This window comes from Glossina fuscipes, unplaced genomic scaffold (assembly GCF_014805625.2).
Source record: "Glossina fuscipes isolate IAEA_lab_2018 unplaced genomic scaffold, Yale_Gfus_2 3, whole genome shotgun sequence".
NCBI lineage: Eukaryota > Metazoa > Arthropoda > Insecta > Diptera > Glossinidae > Glossina > Glossina fuscipes.
The window spans coordinates 14,450,920-14,469,065 of record NW_023998417.1 but is presented as its reverse complement, the minus strand read 5'-3'; the positions used below and the strand labels follow the sequence as shown (position 1 = coordinate 14,469,065).

At 36.1% G+C, this 18,146-nt stretch overlaps 3 protein-coding genes across 10 annotated transcripts; 1 reads left to right on the top strand and 2 right to left on the bottom strand.

The window, feature by feature from the left end:
• Positions 1–513: 513 nt before the first annotated feature.
• On the bottom strand, positions 514–2,446 carry LOC119634403 (pro-corazonin). Its single transcript, XM_038028536.1, has 3 exons — positions 2,418–2,446; positions 858–1,095; positions 514–739 (listed from the first exon to the last, which is right to left on the bottom strand). Coding segments are annotated over exons 1-3 (465 nt in total). The 5' UTR covers positions 2,419–2,446.
• Positions 2,447–4,648: 2,202 nt separating this feature from the next.
• LOC119634390 (cGMP-gated cation channel alpha-1) lies at positions 4,649–10,898 on the top strand. Its single transcript, XM_038028510.1, has 6 exons — positions 4,649–4,940; positions 5,358–7,052; positions 7,218–7,367; positions 7,435–7,519; positions 8,468–8,557; positions 8,616–10,898. Exons 1-6 carry the CDS (start codon positions 4,914–4,916, stop codon positions 9,776–9,778), a joined length of 3,210 nt encoding a protein of 1,069 aa, XP_037884438.1. The 5' UTR covers positions 4,649–4,913; the 3' UTR covers positions 9,779–10,898.
• Positions 10,495–17,948, bottom strand: LOC119634392. Of its 8 annotated transcripts, none has more exons than XM_038028519.1 (11): positions 17,883–17,948; positions 16,943–17,068; positions 15,069–15,121; positions 14,148–14,492; positions 13,624–14,049; positions 13,271–13,399; positions 12,671–12,787; positions 12,422–12,599; positions 12,256–12,356; positions 11,668–11,797; positions 10,495–11,585 (listed from the first exon to the last, which is right to left on the bottom strand). In XM_038028519.1, exons 2-11 carry the CDS (start codon positions 17,034–17,036, stop codon positions 11,449–11,451), a joined length of 1,710 nt encoding a protein of 569 aa, XP_037884447.1. In that variant the 5' UTR covers positions 17,037–17,068; positions 17,883–17,948; the 3' UTR covers positions 10,495–11,448. The 8 variants fall into 8 exon arrangements, with proteins under 8 accessions (XP_037884447.1, XP_037884444.1, XP_037884449.1 ...); XM_038028516.1 differs by having other exon boundaries at positions 16,943–17,071; positions 17,883–17,947; XM_038028521.1 differs by having other exon boundaries at positions 16,943–17,071; positions 17,852–17,934.
• Between the last annotated feature and the right edge of the window lie 198 nt (positions 17,949–18,146).

Genomic DNA, 18,146 nt, shown 5'->3' with positions numbered 1-18,146 from the left:
CTTTAGGTTTGATTAATTCGTACCCATGCGCTAATTTTTTTATCTAGTAAAAGTTGAAGTTAAAGGTTTAGACAGAAATACCGTGGGCAGTGGATATGTAATTGTTGAACTCCTTTTTCTATCCACACATAAGCTTTTAATATTCTCGGCTAGCAATGAAAGATTGCTTTATTATATGCTTATTTATACATGTTCGCGTTCCTAAAATAACGCCTGAATCAAAAAACATTAATCATAGATGTGTGTTAATTCCTTGAATGAAGGTAAATCCTCGGAGCCATCTTAGAAATGCCATTTTTTCGCTTTATTCAAAATCCACTTGAAACGTTATTTCGCTTTTATTTTAAAAGCGTAGGCTAGAGAAGTCTGCCAGTCCAGCAATTGTTGTTCTCCCGTAATTTTATTTTAAATAACGTAATTACTTTTAAGATACATTTTTTACATAAATATTAGATTACAGTTTCACTGTGCAGCAATTTATCTATAAAAGTTCATAATTTTTTGTTACATGCCTTAATGTCTAACGTAATCATTGGAATCGACACTATTGCCAAGCTCTTCAAGCATTTCATTTGATTGATGATGATTCCTTCCATACAAAGGATTGTTATTATTGTTATTATTGTTACTATCATTATTTTGGTTGCCGTTGGAAGGATTCAATCCGTACGAAGCAGATGCCGTGGCTGCGTGATGGAATAAAGGATTCTTTAGGAAATGCTGAAACTGTAGCAGACATCTGCGGCAAAGAAGCGAAAGATAATCTTATTTATATATCGGTTTTCTATTGTGCTTAAATTTTCTTTATGACTACGCCACCAACACGAATTCACAATTTATTTTTCTTACATTCCTACCTTTCCAACCTCTTATCGACACCATCTTGTTGTGTTTCAAGTATTTCCGGTATATTCTCCTCCTCTCTGCGAAAATGGTGATTGTTGTTACTGTTGCTTATCGCTATGCCGCCGCGTTTACCGTTTGTCCAACCTCTTGAATATTGAAATGTTTGCCCCTTGCAAGTCATCGAAAACATAATTGACAACAACAACAATGGTAATAATGTAAAGCGTAGCATATTTGTTTGTGGGTTCACTGCAAATGTGCGTATCATGCAAAGGAAATTGCAAATATGTTGCAATGTAAGCCGAGTTGTAGGAACAGCATGTGGTTAATAATAAAAAAAGAAATAACAAAGCCATTAATGTTCTCATGAAGCCAATGCATTTAAATACATAGTAGAGCTTCTTGTCTTCCAGTCAAACTATATTTTGCTTAAATTTGTCGTAAGCACTTGCTCCACTGAGCTTAAAGTTCAGCGTCAATTTGATCAAACAGAATTTGCTTATTTTTGTTTTTCTTCACTTTCATCGTCTTGCTCTTTCATTGTTTTATCAACAGCCACCGTTTCCCGAAGAGTTTCTTTCTTCTTTTTATTTTTTGTTGCACAAAACTCACAATTACAACCCAATAGTTATTAGGACTTATTTAATATCAAAGATTTTCCGGCATACGTTACAAAATTTTCATAAATTTCAGACCAAGTTTTTGAAGAAGAGTGAAAAAATAAAGTTGAGATAACATCCCTGTTTCTGGTATTAGCTACGACAAAACCCTTTATAGAGACATCTAGCGGAAACAAAATCGACAATGTTTCGCAGCAACTTACATATGCAAACGCACACACGCAACATCGATATCTGTGTAATGCATCGACTCATATACGGGGGAAATGTGATTTTCGTCAACGCGTGCAGGGCTCGCAAACAGATACGAACTGTAAAGAATGGACCGAAATAATCTCCTTTCCGTTAAAGTCTTACTCGGCATTGTAAATCATATTATGGCATGAAAGAGTCCCGCAAGCGAGCGGAATAAAAGAATCGGAAATAATTTCCAAGGTTTGCTATTTACTCTGAACAAACTATGTTTCTCAATGCACTTAATCCAAATAAAAATCTCGCAAGCTCACTAAATACGATTTTAACCACGGGTTATATTCGCTACGAAAGAATGGGGCTTAGTTACAATTTAAACAACCCGTTTGCCCGCAAGAAAATGTAGGAAAGCACGTCCGTCTGTCCCTCTGTGTTGTCAATGCAAAACAAGAAGAACTTATCGACTTGAAATCTGGCAAAAAGCATTGAAAGATGTCGCAGGAAAGTTTGTGTCGAAAGTGGGGTAAATCCTTCAAAGTACACACTTACATTGCCGTGTAAACTTGCTTTCAAAAGCCAAGAGAATGGACATAGAGTTCCAATGATAAAAATTTTCGCAGTACGTGGACAAAAGTAGAAAACTCGACCACGCCCTTCCAATATTATAGAGTATTAAAATTTTATTTATATTGCGCTTTTTTTTAAGGCAAAGTCGGTGGATATAAAAAATTCTGCCATAGCCAAATATAATTTTCTTACTTGTTTTGAATCGTCGAACTACCTTCCAAGTTTGGTAAGCGTTTTTTGCTCAACCGAAGAATCAATCTGAACTGACTTAGAATTGTGCATACTCAGGCTATATATACTATATTTTTTTTTTAAAGGAACATGCCAAACTAAACTATCAATCAAAGGAAGAGTACAGTAAAATTATCAAAAAAAAAAAAAAGTTTTGAATGTACACTGAAAGAAATTCATTCAACGCATATTGCAAACCGTAATCTTCGTAATTTATAATAACGCCATAGTGGAACGGCGTTCTACGAGATCTAATGTTCCGCCTACAATTTCCAAACACATGTCCCGAAACGAACAACTTCTCACTCGAACAACATTTACTATAAATAGCAACTGAAGCGATCGAAATTTCAAAACTTGATCATTCAACTCCTCGCAACTTTTATAAATATTGCCTTGAAACTCCCACATGCTAATATTGTAAGTGAATTAGTTGCCAAACTTTATTTTAGAGAAGTTTTCCCAAAATTATTTTCCGTGTATACGCTATCCTTCAACACATTCTCCAAATATCTTCATTAAGCGTCAATTGTTTTTGCTAAATACTCCATACTAGTATTTAAATATCATTGATAATTGCGTCTACTGATTGCAAAGAAATTCTGATGAAAATGATGATAAAAATAAATACTTAACGAGATTTCTTCTTATATTTTCTTTAAAGTCGTGGGCTAGCCTTATCTCCACACAAAACATGATTCCACTAAAAAAGGGTGACATCTTATTGAGCAAGAATTCAGATTAAGCGCAAAGTACGGTAAAGTAGACAGCGCTCATATCGAGCAAGAAGCTAAATGTATAATCTATATGTGTACTTCTACAACTTGCCATAAAACTCTAAGTTAGCTGCGAATTCCTCAATAGCACGCGCAAAACGTGAGTCCATACGCACACGTAGTGAGTTTTCGTGCCTTAGATAACACAGTTAACACTGTTGTGATCAAAAAATAAGTTTAATTTGCTTATAAAATGAAAAATGCTTGTTTATTCTTCCAAATCCTTGATATAATGGCCTTAATGACGTTCAAATAATCGAACGAAAGGGAACTCATAATACACATAACCGCAATGATCGAGGAATCCGGTTAAGGTTAACCGGATCTTGATTTTTGAACCAGCTTGGCCTTTGCTCGATTCGGTTCAGTTACTTACGAATCGCCTACATAGTTTCAAGTCTGGTCGCCCGCAATGATGCGTTCCATGACGTTCTGGATAGTAAGAAATCTCTCATAATTCACTTCCCACGGACGTAGTAAAAATTAAAAAACTCACTTACCTGACTTCATAGTATCTTCAAAGGGAGGAAATGGAAAATTAACCTCACTTTACGTTCACAGTATTAGCGTTAAGTGCCGTATTCTCATTTTTAACAAGGCCAGGAACTAATAAACTATCATCTACTTCCCGAATATTATCCCACTAAACAACAATGAGTGGTCATTTAAAAAAATCTTGTGGATACTTGGAAAAATGTATGCAATGAAAGTGCTTTCTGGGCATATTTCAATTCCCTTTCGCCGCCATATTATGGTCATCGTTTTAGTCTTGATCTTCCCAATTCAGTGCAGAGTTCATGTGCAAAATTTCAACGGTAAACGCAAATGGACAAATGAGCTCAACATTTCCGAACCTTTACATTGCTTGAATATGTAGCTTTGAATATGGGAAGAAAGCATTTAGTGAAGAGTGAGCTCAATAGTGGAAGCAACTATGTAAGCATCTATATAAGACCAGAAAAAGATTAATCTACGGTATATAGGAAGGAAATGTCACGAGCAGATCTGGCAGAGATTCAGCTCAAAATTCTGAACATTACTCACAGAGTAAATTTGCTGCCACCCTATAGGGTTTTAAAGTGAGAAGGGGGGGGAGACGGCACGAGAGAGAGAGAGAGAGAGAGATTACTGCTGTCATCGAATTGTTTGCGTGCATCTAAAATTCATTATTTTCTTTTGTTTTGCTACGTCGAACTTTTCATTAATGAAACCCAACAGGTCTTGCAGCTATTCGTTCTTGCACGCTCTTCGATGTAGAAAATGATAATCAAAACAAAACGTTGCAATGACGAGTTGTTCCCTATGTTCCATTGAACGCATGCCCGTTAACTTGCGTTAGCTTTGCACTCATATGGGTATACAGACCGCATTTGAAAAGTTTTATCTTGTTGGGCAAATTCAAGCGTGAAGATAATTAATTTGATGTCCGGCCATTGTTTTATTCAAAAATAAATTGCGGAGGCTTCAAAAAAACTTTAACACAAGAAGGGATGCACAAATTCATATTAAGCAACAAGTCTAAACAAATCGTATCAAAAAACACATTTAATGTAGAGTAACGTGAAGTGTTAAAGAAAAAAAATCAATAATTTCCCATATGTTGAAAATGTTTTCATAAAAGAGATTTCTTTAAATCTTGCCTTAATGTGCTATAAAGCTTCACGATTACGTTCCGAGGAAAATGGAAAATATGGGTCGGTTGCGTAAAGTGAGTCCAATTAAATCTCAACATTGCTCATAAAAGTGTTTTTCTAGTGATTAATTTTTTATGAAAAATTGCTGAACGCTTTGAAGGAAAGCTTTAAAATCGTTACCAAATAAATGCGAACGTTTTCTTTTTGTGTTTTTTTTTTGTTTTGTTTTTTTTTTTGTGCTTTTTTCTCTCCCACAATTTAATATGCAAGACATGTTTGGCCTACTGGCAAATCCAACAACAAGCAAAACAAAAGCTACTAGAAAACAAATTAATTGACCACTGGCGTTAACCTGCTCTAAGACTCTAATGACTCTTGCGAAGCTTAAATTTTAGTTATTGCGCGAAGCTTGTGGCAATAAAAACATTATTTTCATTTTCGGTTTGTTTGCTCCGTAATTTTCTTGTTTTTCTTGTTGTTCTCTATTGTAGACCACCAGTGCAGGTTATGACACTCAATACTTGTTAAAATCTTCTCCTAACATATTGGAAAACTTTTCTTACGAAGATTTTCAAGTGAATTTCGATCGTACGCAACCCAAACGTATGACATCACCACCTACACGTTATCCAAATCGTAAACGTTCCAAATCGCCTCTGTTCTGCGAAACACTGGAACGTCATGCCTTTATGCAGAATGTCATTAACACCAAACGTCTTAACAGCTATGAAACGCGCTATTCCTCGCCCAGTGAAAAAGAAGAAAATGTTCGGCGCAGCTTAGGATCCATATCCAAAGATATAAAGGAAATTGAGGAATTTCTGGCGGCTACCGAGAACGTTATGCGCGAGGAAAAGGAAATGGAATTGCTAATGAAAAAGATGCGTTACAAAGAAGGTAGTCCGAATAAAGAAAACAAAATGCCGTCTCCAGTTAATGGATCTCGACGTAATTCCATTAAGAATACTACTTATAAAATTAATTCTTTTAAAAATCGACGTTCCAAGCCGGGTTCACCGCGTCTAATACATTCGCGTTTATATTTTCGGAACGGTCGTATAGGATGTTTGGAGGCAGAAAATGCGACCTCAAACGTGGAAAGTACTCACGCCTTAGTGAAACATATTTTGAAGTATGAAAACGAGAAACCCTTGGTTAGCCCCGAGAGTGTTCGAAAAGTGTTAATTGGTGATATTAAGAACGCAACAGCAGCTCTATCTGAACCAAATTCTCCATTGCAAACCAAAGGAGCGCCCATTGACGAGAGTCACACCTCTTTACCCGGTCAAGTGGACATTGACGTGGAACGAGGCATTGAATTGAAACCTTTAAAAGAAGAAGTTGACAGAATTACCGGCAAGTTAATCTTACAAGCTGAAGAGACAGCTGCACAAAAATCGCCTCAAACAGAATCACAGTTGGTCGATGAAGATGAACAGGATGTGCGAATTTGTTATGACGAATTACCGGAAGTGCTTAACGAACAAGAAAATACAGCAGCGCTTATGGATAGCGAGATAGATGTCGTAGATCCGAACACTCCAATCAATGTTTGCGTTAATCGTCTTTCGAGCGCTGGTAGTTTAGATTCGGACGGCCAGCAATTTTTAAGGGAACAAGTAAGACATTTGGTGAGACGTTTTACGGCCAGAGCTAATAAAGTGAAGTCACAACTAGAGTTGCCGCCTACTCCGTCGAGCAGTACTACGTCTCCTTCACCCTCGCCCTCTGCTCCACCGCAGAGCGCAACGCGCGCTTGGAGTGAAAAGGGAGAAAAATCTCCAGAGAAAAAATCGAACGTTGTTAACCCTCAAAAAACCCCTAATAAAAATCGACCTTTTGAAGCTGATAATTCACGTTCCAGCATGTGGCTTTGTTCCAGCCTTTGCGGCAGCAATGATGACCATAATACCTTGGATCCGCAAGGTAAAATATATATTGCCTGGCTTTCCGTCGTCTCCATATCGTTTCTCTACAATGCTTGGGTTATACCTCTGCGATCCACATTTCCCTTCCAAACTCCCGAAAACACTAACACATGGCTAATTATGGATTTCTGCGCCGACATTATTTATCTATTGGACGTGGTCTTCTTCAAGCACCGCCTCATGTATTTGTTCGAGGGTTTTTGGGTTAAAGATAAAAATCTTACTCGTAAAAATTATATGAGGAAATTACAATTCAAGGTACGTGTTGCCGTTGTAGTAATCATAAAACATGCATGATTCGTTTCTCATTAAGAATTTCATTACTCAAGAATTGTAAAAACAAAGAAAGGTTTTCTGTTCACAATGCTTGCACGTGCAAGTATTTATGCAACTATTGCTTGAATATCTTTTTTAACATTACAGCTGGATTTATTGTCGCTTTTGCCCTTGGAACTGCTGTATTTCAAATATGGCACTATAGCCGTTTACTTGAGATTTCCTAGATTTTTTAAGGTTCAAAGTTTTTGGGAATTCTTCAAGTTGCTCGATCGCGTCATATCTTCTCCGCATATTGTAAGTGCATTTTGCTAAAGTTTATAAGCTTTCAGATCATTTTTCATAATACACTCTACACAATTAGGTGCGAATTACGAAAACTCTACTCTATATGCTATATATGATTCACCTAACCTCCACGCTTTATTATGCGTACAGTGCTTATCAAGGTGAGTGAGCTGAAATTTAAATTTAACAACAAGCATCGCAATCGGGCAAAGTCGTCTCTTAAGTTCCCTACATCGCGTTTATTCGTTGCATTCATTTTCATCGTAATACGCCAGAAATTCCATCTTTTTCTCATATAAAGCCATACTTTGCATGTAATCCATTTTATTGTAGGGGGGTCCACATTTTGACTTAAAATGATGAAAATTTTCCCAGTAAAGGTTTCATTATTCTTTATCTACTACAAACTACACTTTGTTGACAAAGGAACGCTTACTTCTCATAAGATCCCTGATATGATGTGGAGTACACGGATTGCAGCTAAGAAATCCAAATTTACTACATTTACTGCTACAAAGTTTTATGCCAAATTGCTATTATGAACCTATTTTCATCATAAAATATTGAAAATTAACTCGTAATCTCCAGACTGTAGACCTTCTTGAGCTAAGATCGATATAGTTAGATTTTATATAAAAAATGTTAAAATGTGCGTCCTTTCGCCATATGAAGAGTAACTTCTCATAACATCCCTTCTATGGGGTATACGGTCCAAGTTTGATACAGTTACTTCTTATATTGAGTTAATATTTGGAAGCAATTTTCGATATATTGAAACCTTAGCCTTTTTACTTAAGGGCAAGCTCTTCAAAAAATTGCCCCTTCACATCCAAACTTTTCACATCAATTTTTATGCCGAAATATTATTACTCAGCGATTCAGTAACAAATTTTTTTTAAATCTCTCATCTTAAAAACTGCGATCTGTAAGCTGAACACAGGCAGACCGACAGACGGACATGTTTAAATCGATTCAGAATCATGTTCTAAAATAGAATTGGCGCAGTATAAAGTTCGTCTCTCTTAAGTCTTTCTGGATATTACCTACACACACTATCACAAGGGACTATGATATGAAACGATAATTTTACTACATATAAACATTTTTAGGTGTGGGAGTAAACCGCTGGGTTTTCAATGGTAAAGGCCATCCGTATGTGCGCTGTTTCGTTTTCGCCACAAAAACGGCCACTTCCATAGGTAAACATTTTCTCGTTCAATGAAAGAGACTTAAGAAGAAACAGTTACATTTCCACAGGGAAAAATCCTAAGCCGGATCGCGAAGGAGAGTACGTCTTTATGACCGTAGCCTGGCTAATGGGAGTGTTCGTGTTTGCCTTACTTATTGGACAAATCAGAGACATCATATCAACGGCTACTCGCACAAAAAACGAATATCGCCAACTGGAAGATGAGACATTGGAGTATATGCGTCGCTTGAATCTTTCTAAAGAAACCCAAAAACGTGTGAAGATGTGGTTTAAGTTTACTTGGGATCAACAGCGCACTCTCGACGAATCTAACATCTTGGATTCCTTGCCAATTAATTTAAAAACTGATATCGCTATTTCGGTGCACATACAAACCTTATCGAAAGTTCAGCTCTTCGCAGATTGTGAAGAGGCTTTACTCCGTGACTTGGTTTTGAAATTGCGCGCCGTTACTTTCCTACCCGGAGATTATGTGTGTCGTAAAGGCGAGGTGGGCCGCGAAATGTACATAATCAAATTGGGACAAGTTCAGGTCATGGGTGGCAACGACACCGTTCTGGCCACTTTATCCGAAGGGAGTGTTTTCGGTGAGATTAGCCTGCTCGGTATTAATGGTGCCGATCGTCGCACTGCCGACGTTCGTTCTAAAGGTTTCGCCAATCTCTTTGTCCTATCTAAAGCCGATTTAAATGAAGTAATAGCTTATTATCCTAGCGCGCAAGCCATTTTGAAGAAACGTGCTCGGGCTTTAATGCGCAAAAATGCCGCTCGTGAGAAGCAAGAACAACAGGCTCGACATCGCACTTTACAAGCTGATGTCGTGATCGGTAATCCCAAGACTCCAGAAAATCAGCCCAAACTTTTACAAACAGTTATCCAGGCTTTGCCCTACGAATCGCCTGCTGTTCTACTTATTACACGAGGCTCAAAACGAACGCGAAAGCAACGGCTCTCAACAAAAATGGAAACTATTGAGGATTGCGAAGTTGACGAAGTGAACAAAAACCGCGCTTTGAAAAAACATGACAGCTTTTTATTAGCCAAGGACTCGAGGGCGAATTCACCAGACCTCCTATCATCCATACAGAACGAGTTGCAAAATAAAAATCAATTTATAAATTTAACTGATTCTGAGAAAGCCCTCATAGTCTCCACTACCTCGAGCAATGATTCCATAGTTGTAGAAGACTTGGAAGAATGTGGAATGTGAAATATCTGAAAACTGTAATCATCTAACTTGTTCTAATGGCGTTTCCTTTACGTGTCCATAATTTAAGTCAAAATAAAATAAATGTTTTGTGTACGCTTTTCAATCTTAAAATTTAGATGACTTTCTAGCTTGTCATCGAGCCTGATGGAGAAAGACTGCAAAGTCAGATTTGTTCTTGTAAACTAAGTTGAAAGCCTTAACCGATACTTTAGCAGATGGAAAACGCGACATCAAGTCTTCGTATTCCTGTACAACCGTTTCGACTGTTGTGTACAAAATGTCGGTGGTTTTAACCACACTTTTTTTTTTAGCAATTTCATTGCAAAGGTAGTCAGGCCATCTCTATGGTGCTCCGCGTGCCAGGTAGAGTACCGCGTTCACCCTCCGTTTATATATACGTTAGTCGGTAAGGATGTTTGTATAGGTTCGATGGATTGCTTAATGAAAAAATTCTGAAGGCGCATTCAAAGCAAAACGCATTCTCACACACACACTTATCTGATATACATTTATACTTTTATTTTATTATATGTAATATTTGAGAGGAAAATAATAACGCGATTATTAATGCGAAAACACAATGATCTACACGAAACAGCTTGATTTGAATGATTTTCACTAGCAATGGGTAAAATTCTATACATGTTATTATTAAATATAATAAATATATGAATTATTTTGTAAATAAATTAGCAAAAATGTGTCTTCTTCTTTTCTTTTTTTTTTTTTTTTTCATTAAACACGTATGTATGTATCTATGTGTTCTACTGGTATTATACATATTAGGCATAACATATACTTATAGATATAAGGTTTCTTTTTTAACAAATTTGTTGCCGGGAATTCATCGGTGTATACAACAAATATATATTACGATAAAGCTCGCTTGCTTTCTTCTTCTTACGCTTTAAAATGAAAATTCTTCGAATTTTTTAATAAAACATTTAATTACTTTCTTTTTTTGAAAAATAAAAATCTCGTATATGTTTTTGAAACACAGGTCTTTGTCTACAACCGAAATATAAGTAACAAAATTTCACTAACTCTTATTACTTTTCGCAAGTCTTTATGGAACACGAACATCTTTCTTTCTTGTTTTTTTTTTTTTTTTTTTTTTTTTTTTTTTTTTTTGAAAAATTTGAAGAAACGAAATGACAGTACTTTTTAGATAATTGATCCCCGTGTAACATCGGTCAGCTTCTATTGCTCTCTTCAAGTTTATTTGAAAGCGTTTAAAGAAAATTGCAAACTTACTGCACATATATAGCGGAAGGCTAAAAGTAAGTAAAGAAAAGAAACAAAAAAAACAATAACGATATATGCTTGCGGATGGCTTGTCCGCTGATGTCTGCCTAAAAAACAGGTATACAACAGATAAACGATTCGTCAGAATTTGCAACTTTTTGAAGTAACCATCGGAGCGAAAAGTGCTGCTGTTTGCATTGAAATCGAAGTTATATAGTCTATAGTCGGTTTTGTGTTTGTTTAATTGTATGCGTTATTTAGTTGTATTTCGCTATATTTTATATTAATGGACGATAACTCTTGTATTATTCTCTTCTTTCGGTTTAGCTATATAAACTGCTACGTACGCGACGAGTTTTTCTTCTCTTCACTTTTTTAATTTTCATTACACACACACATAAACGATTAATTTTGAGTGTGTGAGCTTAAACGCTATTTAGACTGGAGCCACCATAATTTGCGTGGGCGTAGCTGCGTAAAAGTCGATTATAAGGGTATTGAGCGGCTGGCCATAATTCCGGCTTATCGGTTAAAGTGTCGGATAAAGCTTGCAAAAGAACATCTGCACAATGATAATTATTGTTAATATTCACTATTCCTTATGCCAGCAATACATATGATTCGAATGCTTAATTTCAACTTACGGATAACCTTCTTTTCCAAGTCGACCGGTATAACACCCAACTTATGCTCGCGTTCCAAGAATTCGGTTAATTTTTGAATTTCCTTTTGAGCCTCATCGGAACCATGTGTCAGGGACTGAGTAAACATTATCTAAATACATTGAAATACGCAAATAAATGTGCTTCCAAGTCGAATATAACATCTGTTCATGGAAGCATTCAAGAATATCGTTTTAGTGTGGAATAATGCAACATTTGCAAGTTATACAAGTCTTTTACTGAAACTGACTTTCGCTGACTGCCAGTTTTCATTGAATACACATAAGAAGTGATACACAACTGATTGCTAAGAACGGGAAACAACGGATTTCGGCAACTTCACAATTGAAGTCGTTTGATTGTCGACAGTCAGTTTATCGCGAAATCATTATCAGCAAACGGACTCTCGAACTCTTGCTTGCAATGCAATTACACGGACTCTTTGGTACGCAGCCAATAATTGAAGAGTGCAAATGTCTTCAAGATGTTGTTTCAACAGAACAACCCGAAAATAAAACAATATTCATTAGGAGATGTCCACAACGAAAATCTTTGCTTATTCATATTTACCCGAGCCAGTTTGTATATGATTTCTTCCAAATTATATTCCTTGTGTTCACAATCAGTGATTTTCGAATGCCTGGTCTCAGAGGCGTCCAAATCAGCCAAATCTGTATGAGTTTAACAAAGCCTATGTTCCAATCAGACTCTTAACGTATTGCATTTCATACACTACCTTGTCCATCTTCGTTGTTAAGTGCTTGTAACTTATGCCACAATGATATGCTGTCCAAAGTCTTGGCCAAATTCAAATTTTCCGAATCTGTTTCTTGCAAATTTTGTTCTAATTTGACATACGGTAAAGCAGTTGTAGTTGTAGTCGTTGTTGTTGTTGTTGTCGGCATAAAACTTTTCTATTTCGTAGATAAACATATGCGAGGGAAATAATGATTTAATAAAAATATTTATTATCTACTCATCCCACCTTAACAGTGTTGTGATGGATTTCTTCGGGGAAGATGCGATTCGCATATGATTTCTGCAAGTATTCAATACCCATACGTATATCATGCAAGAATTTTAAGGCTTCTTCACGCGACATCTAAAAGTATAATACGTTGCGAGGGCTTTTTCAAAATTTCATAACATTTCTTATAACTAATATTATTCTCCTACTCTTCAAACCTACTTAATAATTGGCCCAAGCACAAATTTTGTTTGGAATTGTTGCAGACTCGTTCTACAACCTTTTAAAAAAGCAGCATAGGCAAAAGATTGTACTCTGCACATTATGCGAAATTACACAAGCCCTTGTATAAAAATTGGACTTGGATATTTTCAAAGCAGTTATTGGATTCAACCAGTAGTAGACGGATTCAATCCATACACACTCAGATTAATTTACATTCTTGTTAATACTTCATTAATAGTTGTTAACTTGCTTAATATGTAACTAAGAGTTTCAGAGAAAGCGGCGCTGTTTTCAATTCTCTGATTGGCAGCTCGTTTCCTCTTACGCAAGCTATCAAGCTTCTGCTTAATATTAACTTATCTAAGCGTTACGTGATTCTTAATTTTTAATTACCGCATCCCGGTGTATTAGTTCTTCAACTGCTCGCGCCACACCGGCCTCATCGCCCGTCCAAAAAACATACTGCGCCATATCGAAAGATGAATATTGACCGTTGGCGTGTTTTAGCAAACTCTCGGCTGTCTGTAAATATATTTGTACCCTTTTGTTTTTAATCGAACACAAAAAATAGCGTATTTTTCTATAAAGTTAACGCATAAGTGGGATTGAAGCCAATTTTTTTCTAACTTTAAATGAAAATCTTAAATAAATTGTCCGAATTCGAAAACTCAGCGAATTTTTGTTTGCTCTAAAGAAGTGAAACTGAACAAGAAAACTGAACTGAAAAATTCTTTATGCATAAAAACCTTTGAACTCATCGTAGGAACCGATCTTCGACTGGCACTTTTTCTCAATGGTGCTGTTTCGTCAATTATCACATCACCTATTAATTGTCGAGCAGGTTCATCCTCTTTGTTTGGTTTGCGTTCTGCCTTCATGGGCCTCATAGGATTTAGATGTACTGGTTCGTTGGAGGAAACCGCAGGCATTTCAGTTGCTTCTGACTCTACAGGTTTATCATTTTCATCTTCATTTACTCCACTAGCTTCAATGTTTTTGTCCTCTTCAACAGGCGCAGCCTCGGCGTCCACAGCGGCAATTGTACTGGTAGAGGTAGACGTAGTACTAGTAGTTGTTATGGCCGGTGCTGCTGACGTGGAAGTCGTGGTTGGAAGTACTTCGGGATTTTGTCCGTACATTAGCCGTGCTGCACCGTGCATACCCAAACGACACTACACATATTTTTACAATTATCTTAAGTACCCTTCACACAACACCTAAGCATTCGACAAAAATTGTCTCCTTAAACTATGATTTGAAACATTTTTACCTTAGCTGCTGCTTTAGCTTTCTCTCCACCACCGCCCGCGACTGTTTCCGCTTTGCCTCCATCATTATTCTGCAAATGTGGTGGTCTGTGAATACCAGTACCGCCGACATTGGTTTGAGCTTCACTTGGTGTCTCAGCTGGTGCTTTGGATGGTGTTGCCGTTGTTTCACCAGCTGCAGACTCCAGTTGTTGTTCCAATTCTGGTAAAGTGTTTGGACTTTCATCAACAACCGATGGTATCTCGTCAGCTATAAGTTCGTTCTTTTTTTGATGGTAATAGGGTTGACTCTCTTTCTTCTCGCGTAATTCCCGTAAACGTTCCAATTGCAAAACATCGTCGTCGGTCTGTATATGCCAAGAAATTGTTTATGTGAACTATTGCTTTTTATATGCATACATTTTACACAAGCACAGGGATAACAACTGTAATTGCATTAGATTTCCTAATCGTTTGGTTATAAATATAGTGTATATTGACGTTCTTCAACTAGAACAATTTAAGGACTTTATTCAAGGTCTGCTTAGAACTTATTGTACAAAAAAGAAAACCCTATTGTTCTTATTCCCAATATGTACTGGAAAATTTTTATAATCGAAACATTAATGTCGGAACACGTGATCAAATCATGATCACGAACGTCATCTAAGACATTTTCATTTGCATATCAACCTATAGTCGCTGTAAGTCATGCGACGATTCGGTAAACACTTCGCAACACCCTTTCCCATAACCATACTTTTGTCTACACTAAGTCCTCTTCTTACGCTGTGTATTCTATAATAAGCAATTTTTATAACACGTTATCAATGGCTTAGAGTAGGTGGAAAAATAAGTTACTTTCCTATGGTATCGAGTTGGTTTCTTAATTCATGACAAATATTAAGAAATCTTTAATATTTAATAACATAATAATGACATACCTTAGGAAAACCCAAATCCATTGCCAATCCTTTGGCAATTCTATCTACAGATCCTGCAAAAAGAAACAAAGTAAATATCGCGCATTATATTAGTATCAAAACACGAAAGCAAGTCATATTCGTCTTGCGGCGAGTCCTGTACACCCACAGCAGTATGTAAAGTAGGTAAAGTTTACGCGGACGCATGCAAACACGCTAACAATGTAAAAGAGGCTCGGAACAGAGTTCCTAACTCCAATCAAGTCTTTCACGATTGTCACTGTCTAATGAGTACTAAGAAACAATTTAGATGCAATAATTTTTCATCAAAGGTATAGCGGAAAAAGTAAATGCCAGCATCGCAACAAAAATCCCATTGGGCAAAGTAGTTTAGATTGGTTATTGCATCTTACCGTTTTGTTAACGGTGATGTGTACCTTTTTATTCATTTTTTACTATCATGGGATTATTGCAAAATTTCAATTTGCCACTATTGTGGCAAATTATATGTAGGGTACAGACGGACGGATCGACAGATCTACTCGATAAGGGATACTTTTATAAATGAGCAAACTAAGGAGTACATCTTCATTCACATCGGCGACGAATATAAAACTGAAATAGGGTTAAGTAGATAACGAAACGATTCGATACATTTTCATATTGTAGAAGAAAAAATGTCAATGTAATCGAATGTAATCCACTTTACCGTTATGCCGCAATTGTTAGTTGATTAAAGTATGCGCCAAGAATAGAAATAAAAGAGCAATAGCAACACATACTTAATCACGAATGTAAACAAATGTGCTCGCAATACGTTTATAATAAAGAATATGTTAATAAACAAGTGCAGTGTTAACATACACATACACATTTGCTTTGCTTTATTTCCTTCTCTGGCTTAAGCAAAGATTGTCGTCGTAACACAACTTGTGTACGAGAAAGCAAAGATGGATGTCAATGTATCGTTCCGTAGAGCTCCGTCTGTTTCCCTGCGTAAGGGATATTGAAAGGGAAAATACAATACATTTGTACACACACTACTAGGATAGGACTAGTGATACAATACAATGACTGAATCTTCTGCACAAATGCACAAACATGTATTGATAGTTTGTGCATTGCATGACTGACTGGCCTTGATTTCTTATATATAAAAAATATTCAATACAAGCAGAATGTATTAATTGCAACAATACAACGCTGCTGACATAATAAATAGGTAAACATTAAATATTGAAGAAATTTCTTTTCCTCCTTACATATAGGCGACTCTATGTATACATTATGTTCGATAGTCAAGTCCACGAAAATATAACGTATAAGAAATGTTAATTGAACTTAGCTCAATTCTATTAGTTACATATGTATATTGTTCAGATTTCGGAATAAGGTTTAGGAACTATACTGAACATCGCCAATCGTTGAATGGGCAGAAAAGGCGAGACGAAACTTATAGAACTAATACATAAATTGCATTGTAGTAGTATTGTGGACTATTTAAAAGACGGTCCAAGCTCTTTGTGCGTGGAAACCAAAGAAATGAACCGAAGATTTTTTGAAAAAAATAACTTTTTCTTTAACTACTTTAAAGTAAGTAGTCGCCAAACTAACTAGAGATCGTTAAGGTGTCTAAAGAGATCGTGCAGCATATGCCGCAAAATATTGTTTAGAAAAAAAGAGAAATAAACAAATCAAAACGTTTTCGAATATTTTTATTACTTTTTTTTTTTCTGCCAACCTTGTTGGATTAAAGCCAACAAAGGCGCTTATTGTCCAATTAAAAGAAATCAATAATTTTCCTTTTATAATACGAAATACTCTCAAACATTATGTAAATCGTAAGTCGAAGTATATGGTAGTTAATAACACAATACACACATTAATATACTTACTGTGGAAACGAGGCAAGGCTAAAGTAGGATATGCTTGACATGACATGGCCAACCCCAGCAGGCCTATTATCCCAACAAGTTTATGCAAATTCATCGTAAGCAAGTCTAAGACGTACACCGCACTTACTGCTATTAAAGAAAGAAACCAACAACAAGAACAAAACGAAATTTAGTTAGTTACATTTGTGATTGGTTTCAGTCAGAAGTCAAATAAGTTTCGAAACTCTAAACAATAAATTTAAAATTAAAATGTCTCCGATTTAATCTTTTAAGCGAAATTGAAATACAAGCGAAATTTCAAAATTCCGTAGGCAATACAGCCCACAGTAATAAAATCAATAAACGATATAACGGGTTAAGCAAACAATGTTTCTATGTTTTACAAATTTTATAAAACTAGCAAACACACACGCACGCACACATGCACACGTTATAAAATAATTAAACGGATAATGGCTTTTTCAGTTGCACCGATATTTTTGCATCAATTCGCAGCATGCAAATGGCTGAAATTGAATGCAATGCATGTGTGTGAAGTGATTCTCACATTAAATATTGATTGAAATTGTTTTGTCAATTTTCCAAAACATTACCACGGACAAAAAACAAAAAGAACAATAACGATAAGCTTTGTAAAGATGATAAAACCCTTGTGACTGACTAATTTAGGAAACTATATGTGCACAAACATAGGCAAATGCATTTCTTTGTGTGTGCGGGGTAATTGAATTTCACACTAACGTCGCTAGAATTCCTAAGCCTTTGTGAATTATAAAAATGCCCTTAATTCAATTACCCTTTAATTGAATTTTCTTAATGATTAATTCACCTTTTATCTAATTTACACATTGCTAAGACCATACACACACACAAACACACAGAAACACAAACACAAACATACACACATACACTTCAAATCTCTAGGGTAACTAAATATTACAGTTTTTATTCGTTTATTGTCGGCGCAATAGTTGCGTTCTTCGCCAACCTTAAAAACACTTTAAAATAGGGAATATAGCCATACAATTACAAGAGCCAAGAGCTTTTATAGAGGCAAAGCTTAAAGCTTTTAACCCCTATTGCATATCATTACAGAAGACCTATTCGTCTCCCTCCACCAGTAATATTATTATTAAAGAAGAATATATTTGTCGTACGAGAGAGAGAATATATATATATATGCTTTTAGCTTAATTTCTTAGCC

Coding starts and splice junctions, on each gene's coding strand:
- LOC119634403 (XM_038028536.1), bottom strand. Junction 740..857: donor GTCGATAAGAGGTTGGAAAG/GTAGGAATGTAA, acceptor TCTTTGCCGCAG/ATGTCTGCTACAGTTTCAGC.
- LOC119634390 (XM_038028510.1), top strand. CDS start 4,914: ATGGAAAATATGGGTCGGTTGCGTAAA. Junction 7,368..7,434: donor TCATATCTTCTCCGCATATT/GTAAGTGCATTT, acceptor CTACACAATTAG/GTGCGAATTACGAAAACTCT. Junction 8,558..8,615: donor AAAAACGGCCACTTCCATAG/GTAAACATTTTC, acceptor ACATTTCCACAG/GGAAAAATCCTAAGCCGGAT.
- LOC119634392 (XM_038028515.1), bottom strand. Junction 13,400..13,623: donor TTCCTACGATGAGTTCAAAG/GTTTTTATGCAT, acceptor ATATATTTACAG/ACAGCCGAGAGTTTGCTAAA. Junction 12,788..13,270: donor AACTAATACACCGGGATGCG/GTAATTAAAAAT, acceptor TTATACTTTTAG/ATGTCGCGTGAAGAAGCCTT.